We start from the raw sequence: 8,994 nt of genomic DNA on the forward strand, positions 1-8,994 counted from the left end.
TGTAGACATAGGAAGGGGAAAACCCTGAGTTGGTATACAAACATACACAATTCTGAAGAATCATCATGACATTTGTATGGGTCAGCCCAGTTGAAATTGATAGATAACCTTAACACATTAAAAAAAAACTTCCTGCTTCAGTCTAGAATCACTTTGAACCTTTATCCTGTAGAGAGCTGATAATGTGTTCCTTACAGAGGAAGAATTTAAAGAAAGTAACTTTGGTGGTATTGCCTACTATCTTCCTGACCTTTTTTTTTTTATGATGCTTTAATCCTTGAGATGAAGAGGACAGAACAAAACCTCCAAGTAAGAATCTTGAATTTTATTTTAATCAAAACTACAGTTTTCTATCTGAGAAAGGCACCCATTCTAGCTTTAGAAGTATTAATTTTTTTTCTCAAGATATGTGCTCAAATGCCACTACTGAACATTTACCACTTCCTCAAAATGCAAGGAAGCAGACAGTTAAGAAAAAAAAAAAGCACCAAGCAGCAGTTGTTTATCACAACTTTGCTTTAGCGAGGCCTGAGATTCTGCTTCTCATGACACAGAATTGTGTCAACTGGGATATTTCTGGTAAAACTGAAAGCAAGAAAAGCCGGTATCAGCCCCTGGGGACTGTGGGTAGGTGGTGGAAGGAGCGTAGGTGCCATCCTCAAGTGACAGATGGGTGAGCCTTTCATCTGAGAAAGAGGAGGAGAAATGTTGGCAAATCAAACCTCAACCTTGGACTGGTTGTGAAGCCGTTGTAAGGGAGACACAAGAGACAGGCACAAAAAGAGGAATCCTGAACAAACAAGAAGGGCACGGATTGTAACACACTGGCTACTTCACTGGCTACTCACTCAAACCGGAAGCAAAATGTCCCTCAAATTGCCAAAGAACTGGGATTTCAACCTGAAAGTGGAGGCTGCAAAAATAGGTATTGTCTGGATTCAGATCTTTCTCTTGCCTTTGGGGTTCTTACACCTGAGTGCCCACCATTTGCATGTTGGTCTAAAACTCCCTCTTAAAGCAAGCCTGAGTTTTGGAGAAAATTTGCATTCAAGTTGATATATGAACTTAGGGTTTCCATTTTCATTTGGAAGTGAACTCCTTGATATGTAGGACTAGGTCACTTTGGATTGTCTTAGGCTATATAATACATACAAGATGGAGGTTTTCTATCAGAGCAAATTCACTTCCTTTTGGTTTGGAAACTCATGCATATTTTTGAATGGCTTTCAATAGGAGCATAAACACTTGCTGTCTTTTGCCGTGCTCAGTTGGTGAGCAAATTCAATTGTGAGTGTCTTGTTTTGTGTGCCCATGGGCTCAAAGTAGACCTACCTGTAGCAAAAAAATTGATAAGGAGAACAAGATGGAAGTGTGTCGGCATTTTAAAGCACAGTAAAAGCAATTTTAAAGGAAGAGACTCAGAAGAGTTTTTTAGAAATATGTTTTTGATTAGTTACCTTAAGGGATAATTCTGGTATAGTCTACAATTTATATTCTTTCCCTGATGATGGTTCTATATTAGTTTAAATCTAGTATTTGTTATTATGAAGTTCTTTATGTAGATTTTTTTCTATTATTAAATCATAGCAATTTAGAGTATAGCAATTGAGCTGAAAGTATTTATTATATATAGAGAAATAATATATGTATATATATTAAGATAACTTCCTTGCTCTTAGACATAGATAAGTGTTAAGGTATTTCTAATAATGTGGAGGAGTTTTACTAGGAACGAAGCTTAGATCAGACCTCTAATGGTAGTTGTTGTGCCATAAAAAATGATCTATTGAAAGATCACAAACGGAGAATGTTGATGAAGGTTTCAGAAAAGATTTGAAGGGAAAATGAAAATAATCAGAAAAGCCATTTATCTAGTGGTCAGGGAAGACTGATGTTCCCTAATCAGCTAGAATCTTTGTGTTCTGAATCTGATCAGAGAATAAGAATTTACATGCCTCTTACCTAAGCAAAAACATTTTCTCTTAATCAGTAATACAAATGTGCTTGGCTCATGTTCATTCTCTGTCATCAAAATTCATTTTCAAGGCAAAACCACTATGGCACCATTTCTTTGACAATGTCCTGCTTCGTCTTATAAGGTCATCCTGCCCCTTTTCAGTTTAAAAAGGGAAAATGGAGAAAATGAATAGTTGCTATTTTTCAGGCATATAGAAAATTATCATATTAGATTCTCAAGCCTGGGATCAGGTTAGGTGGATTTCACAATTTCTACTAGTTTCTCTTAAAATGTGGTTCCATGGATACTCTGATGCAGAGTTACCTCCATTGCTGGCTAAAACACACATATCTGGGCACCATCCTGATTTATGAGATCAGAAGCTCTGAAAGAAGACACAGGATTCTACTTTTGAACCAGTTCCCATCCAATGAAGCTTTTCTGTGGGTACTGTGAGCTAAGGGCATAGTTTCACAGTTGTCGTCTAGCATATAACCTAGTGCCTGGGACAGCAGGTCATACAATCACTATTCATTGCTGTATAAGGTTTATGAGAAGATGATGTCACTTACTATTACTTAATGAAAAACATATAATGATTTGTTGTCCCCAAGGGACAGGACTGTAGCGAAATGTATTTTATGTGTGTCACATACACTGGGATCCTTATGATGATCTGAGTCCTCTCGTAGGAAAGAGTCCCTGACTCATTCACAGGCTCCCAGGACTCCTCCCTTCATGCAGTGTCCAGGTGCAACAGTAGCAACTATCTTCAAAAAAGCCACCTGCATTTGAAATGCCTGTGGAACTGGGGGAAATCAACGGACCAGTGGCTTTTCCGTCCTGGGTAGTGAATTGTAGAACAGGGTTTCTCATTTCTCACCTGGTCACTACTGATATTTGGGGTTAGGTGATTCTTTGTTGAGGAGGAGAGGTTCCTGTGTATTAAAGGATATTCCACAGTGTCTTTGGCCTTTATTCACTAGGGTTGGTAACACTTCTCTGCTACTCCTACTGTGACAGCCAAAATGTTCTCTAGGCATTGCCAAATGTCATCTAGAAATAAAGTGGACGTAATATTTTCTCTACCTCAGAACTATTGGAATATATGATCACCAAAGGGGTACAATTATAAGGTCAACAATAGAACCTACATATCACCTACCAATTTGCTTTCTAGCTTCATTTTTAGAAGGCTCTTATAAAGATATGACTTCAGAAGAATGCACCGTATCTTCAGAGTAATACTGGGACAGGCATTTGCTGTGGAAATAGCAAAATGCTGACCCATAGTGTGGCCCAGGAAGAAGCTAGACTTTTCCTTGGTCAGCTATGCTTCCAGTTCCCCTACATCCTAAGTGCTGATCCAGGGCTGGAGTAAAAGCCAAAGTCTCTGAGCGTTGGGAGGTGGGGGGTGTGTGAATCTGTGTTACATTTTCATTTCAGAGAAGACCCTACCCTTCGCTGGCAGGACTGCCCCAAAGACCACCACCATAAGCTTGGAGGGTCTTGTTGTAATAATGGAAGAACATGACACTGCCTATCTTGCATCATAAAATACATGCTGGAAGGAAAAGGGAAAAGTAGAGACAACACTTTTGACTTGAGGTGGGACCAATCATGTACATTTCTTTGAATCTTTATCCTTTTTAGTCTAGCAATTCAAATGGTGATGCCTCACGTGGTGTTCATCTGCAGTCACTCAAACACTTTACTCTTTTATGTATCTTTCTTTTTGGACTGAATAGTCATTCCTGGGGGTAGGTTCTGGGAATATCATCTTTTATCCCTGCAGCCTTGCACATTCAGTGTCTTACATGGGGGTATTCTATTGAGAGGATATTGACCATCTAAGAAAAGCCCCTCTACTCTGTGGTCTGAGAATGTTTACCTGGAGCCCTATTGGATGGATTTTAAGACCATTTACATTGAATCAAATCAAGCACATCATCTTTTCTCAGTTCTCTTAAATCAAATAGGGGAGAACAGGGCCTGGTAAGCATATAGTTATGAGGTACATAAGGAAAGTGACAATGGAATGGTGGTTGTTTTTAACCTTTTCCTCCTTGAAATTTAATACTGTAGGAAACAAAACTTTATTTGTTATTGTACTCATCTGGTAAAGTGAATAAAATCAAAGTGGGATTTTTCTCACTTGATTTCTCAGTTGATATCAATTGAATCATTGTTTAACTAATCTGGGTCTATTTTTGCCTTGTAGAAAATCACAGTAAAAGAAATAAAAATATTTGTTACTTAAACTTCTATAAAAAGACTTATTTGTAAAACCACAAGGACTTTCACAGTATAGCTTATTCTTTTTGTTCAAAGAAACTAGACTTGAAGTTATAGTTTAAAATACACTCATAAATTCATACACATAGAACTGAATATTTTTTAAAAAGTCCAGGAGATGGTGGCTTAATTCTATAATACTAACTACTCAGAAGACTCAGATCTGGGAGATTGTGAATCACAGTCAATGAGGGGAGAAAAGTGTACTAGACTCCATCTTCAAAATAACCAGCAGAAGGCAGGGCTATAGGTATGGCACAAGTGATAGAGCACTAGCTGAACAACTCCACTACTACCAAAAAAGTACAATGAATTATTTTGAAATAGGTATACAATGTGAACAGGCACCACAAACACAACAAAAATAACATGTGGACAATACACATATGAAAATCTACTTAGTACAAATGAATATATACTTAATAATAGAATACAAATGAAAAGCATGATGATATACTTGCTCATACCAAATTGTTTGCAATAAACAAACCTGACAATTCCATATTTGTCTGGAATGTGGAGCATTGAGATCTATCATTCACTGAGGAGGATCCAAGTATTTTGATGAGCTACTTGGTATGGTTTACTTAAGTTGATGATGTCCAAATCATAGAAAGTAGCACTTTCTTTCCTGAGACTATCCCCTAAAGAAGCTGTGTAGGTGATCAGAACATATGTGTAGAAGTTTCACAGATGTACTGTTTGTACTAAGTAGGCAACAGGAAACAATTCAAATGCTTGCCAATAGTAGAGTGGGAAAGTCAATGCTAGTATCTAAGATGGAATGCTGCCCAGAGCAAAGTGTAATTAATTATAATTCCACACATAAATGAAATTGAATAGCAGAAACTTCATATTTGGCAGAAAGAAAGCCAAAGAATAGAATGGTATTCATTTATATTAAGTTTTAAAATAATGTATGTATATAGGTGGATAAATTGTAAAGACAAGTTGACTGACATAATATTCAGGGTTATTGCTACTTCTTCAGGGGGACCTCCAAGTGCACCTAACTTTACTAACAGGCACGTAAGAGTTTATTGTATTATTGTATGTCAAATGAATGAAGAAGCACTGATAAATAAAACCCTCAATAAGCTGTAAAATATTTACAGCATTTTTGTAATAGTTAACTATGGGCAAAGATATACATATGTATTACTGTTTTGTAAATTTTTAAAACAATGAACAAGTATTAACTGTATTATTGAAAGTGCCCAAAGCTAAAACTCACGCCCAAATGATTTCTGGCCGTGGATGCCCAAACCAATGACATCTCAACTTAGACCCAGAGACTCGGGCACCAAGAACCACCAAGCTTGTTTTTGTCTGTCCAAGCATACTTGGATTTTTATATGGACTCAGAGTCTTACAGATGACACGTGTTCTTTGGAAATCCCAAAGCCAGCTTCAAAGTCTTGGTCTAGCTGACGAGGATCCACCACGACAGAACTCACACTTGGTCTTCTGTAAGATTCCTTACCTTGAGTTCCCAGGATACAGGGTTTTCTTCAAAGAGCTACGTGGCTCCATGTAGTCATTGCCTTCCACATGGGAATTCAGAGCCTCCCTGAGCCAAAGTGGCTGATTTATGCATGCTTGGCACTTCTGCCTTGGTGAAAGCTTTCTTTGCATTCGTTGTCAAACTTACCATGTACTAACCCAGATCAGTGTGAATTCTAGACCCAAGGTGGCCTATTTACTGTGGCCTAAGCCATTGTGCTCGGAGTAGCTCCCAGTCCCTGGTGGCAGCTAAAGGTCCCATGCATGCAGTCAGAGTCTGGATAAGAACACACTTTCCTTTGAGATGAACATTGATGCTTCCAGGACACACACTCTGTCCTTTTTGCTAAAGACATAGCATTATTCCTTGTTTGAGTAAAAATGACTATTCCTCTGAGATGATCACTGACTTACATTTAGGCATAAGTTAAATTTTTTCCTATGAGGATGTATCTCCTATTGTCTAGGTCTAGAGACTTCTTACTCCTTGAGGAGTGGGGGGGGGTGATGCTGAGGTCTTCTCTGGGCCTCAGGCAGCAAGAATAGTGAGGACCAACCTATTAGTAAAGGGAAGACACACCTGTTTTCTACCAATTTACTCAAAACAACCCTGCCTTCAGACAGCAGGCAAGATCTGCATTCTGTGCTATATTGGGCACTAAGTGTGCTTGAATTGACAGAGGTAAGCCCAGTAGTTCTGAATCTCAGTTGAGATGTCCCTAGCCTGGCTTAACCTAGCCAGAAGTCACTTGTAGGAATGATGGTGCTGTGTCTCTCTGTCTCATGTATCTTCAGAGTATCCTATAGTAGAAGCATAGGGAAACTATATACAGCTAGAATCTAGTCCTTTGAGTAAATAGTACTCACTTTGAGGGTGTTGGAAAGATCCTAGGACAGATTGAGGGGAATAAGTTGATGATGGCAGTCCTTTTACACACAAAATAGCTTGAAAGAAAAACAGAAATGAGTGCTTCATGTGACAGTATCTGGGTATCTAATTAGATATGTTGACATGCAAGGCATGGAGGGTATAAAGAGTTAAATGAAGGCTCGGTTGTTGGTCACAGCATGGGGCTGAAGAGTACTGGGGAGGGTGAAAGCACATGGAGGGGGCCACAGCAAGACATGGACTTTATTATAGCAGTTGGCATGAAAATTCTGAAGAATCCCCAGAAGGAACTGAGATACGAAAGTTACAAGGGCAGATCATTTACATTTCTTGTCTTAGCCTTTACTCATCACAGTTTACTCTTTGAAAGCCCTTAAAAAATCTATATATCCATATATATCCATGAGTGTGTATACATATATATTTATACATGAGTGTGTATACATATAGATTTATATGTATACACCCCTTGGGTTAGCAACCAAATATAAAGGTAGTCCTGCTTTCCACATCTCTACAACACACAAGTAAGTGGAGGCACAGACAGGGAAAAATACGACAAGATCATGAGAGAAATGCTTTGATAGGAACAGCTATGCGGGCCACAGGAAGAGATAGGGACCTGCAAGTCTAATGCCACCACTCTATCCCACTGTTCCTTTCTTTAAAATATGTATGTCCTGCAGCAATTCTGCACTTGCCATGGTTCTCATACTGATTTTTTTAGCACATAATCTACTTCTTAGGAGAAACAAATTATCTATCTATCTATCTATCTATCTATCTATCTATCTATCTATCTATCTATCTATCTATCTATCTATCTATCTATCTACAGCTTCTCTTGGAGAGATATTAAAATGTAAGGTGAAATTCCTTGTGATGTGACCTTGGGCACTGGTCCACTTGTCCCTTGCCAGGCTTTCCCCAGGGATACCTTTCTCACACAGAAGCTTTCAGTCACCCCCACCCCCCTTTTTTTATCGTTCCTCTTTTTATTGTCTACTAGAAGTTATTTTCCCATTCTGGGATTCATTAGTGCTGCTCAGTTTCTACCATACTTGGCTAACAGTGTAGGTTTAATGTCTACTGAGTCTACTAATCACTGGAAAGGCAGTATAACAGCTGTATGTGCATTTCTAGATTTCAAGGCTATGCGTTTCCTTTGAAGATGATACCTGTGAATGTTTCTCAACTTGCATCTATGACTCATATTCCTACCAACTAACAGATTACTTGTTTTTTTTTTTAATCAAAGGATTTGCTCTTAGTAAAAATTTGTAGCACCACTTCTAAGCTCTTATGGAGGAACCTAACTTCAAATAGGTTATCTAAAGACTGAGTTGCGGCCCTGGGAAGGTGGTTCAGTGGTAGAGTGCTTGCCTTGCATGCCTGAGGCCCTGGGTTCAATTCCCCAGCACCACATAAGCAAAAACAAAAAAGCCGGAAGTGGTTCTATGGCTCACGTGGTAGAGCTCTAGCCTTGAGCTGAAGAGCTGAGGGACAGCGTCCAGGCCCAGAGTTCAGGCCCCACGACCGGACCCAAACCACCCCCCCAGAAACCAAAAACAAAAAAAAAACTGAGTTGCCCACTGACAATTCTTGTTAGAAATAAAAAGTACATGGCCTTTGGAACCTACTGCTAATCAGCAGCAAATCTAGGGCATGTGTTTAACTTGTACAAAGAAGATTCATGGAAAGAAGATGCAGATGAGAAGAAAATGTTTCATGCATATACCACATAAGTTAAGTGCTTAGCAAGCATCTGTTTCCTTTCTTTGTGGATGATCACCTTTTCAGCCTCAACTCAGAAGAGCAACCAAGATTGGACAGCATTATCCTGGTGCCCTCACAGCATAGGGCTCACAAGCTGTACTTTAGCATTATGCTCTCTATTTTTATCTTTACTGCAAGTGATCATTTCATATTTTTTCCCTAATTGTGTTGGAAAAATGAACACAGACCTCTTATGCATAGCACCATGTGAGAAAGTTGTTTGAGAATACAGTGCACAGAAATAACTCAAGGATGGCTGTGCTTCCTCTTTTCTGACAAGACAGTGCAACTTAACCGTGTTCCTTTCCTGTCTTGGCTGCCAGGAAACTGAGCTCAATTTGATGCTTACCAAAAATGACTTCTATTCCTTCGAATAGCACACTTATATTCTTTGCCTTTGATAAGAATTCATGGGTTCATTGAAAATGGTTTCCCATTTCCCCCTGAAAAATCTCCTTAAGCACTTTCTTTAAATAAGGGAGTATAAATACACGTAATATATCAATCAACACGGAATCCTTCATCTAGCCTGTAGGTAGATTTCATGTGTTTTGGTGGCAGCTGGACATCACAA

The 8,994-nt window shown here is 38.9% G+C and overlaps 1 protein-coding gene across 4 annotated transcripts in view; it reads left to right on the forward strand.

The window, feature by feature from the left end:
* The first annotated feature begins 503 nt into the window (after positions 1 to 503).
* The window catches only part of Arhgap25 (Rho GTPase activating protein 25), a 79,917-nt gene continuing 71,426 nt past the window's right edge, over positions 504 to 8,994 (forward strand). For 3 of the 4 annotated variants that reach the window (XR_001175299.1, XR_001175300.1, XM_013022516.1), the window contains exon 1: positions 504 to 925. Coding sequence is in view for 1 of the 4 variants with exons in the window: in XM_013022516.1 (XP_012877970.1) it covers positions 865 to 925 (61 nt within the window). In the remaining 3 variants the exon portion in view is untranslated. Of the gene's footprint in view, positions 926 to 1,044; positions 1,288 to 8,994 lie in introns of those variants that run through there. The other variant, XM_013022518.1, reaches the window with a different exon arrangement.

Source organism: Dipodomys ordii, unplaced genomic scaffold (genome assembly GCF_000151885.1).
Source record: "Dipodomys ordii isolate 6190 unplaced genomic scaffold, Dord_2.0 Scaffold63, whole genome shotgun sequence".
Lineage (NCBI taxonomy): Eukaryota > Metazoa > Chordata > Mammalia > Rodentia > Heteromyidae > Dipodomys > Dipodomys ordii.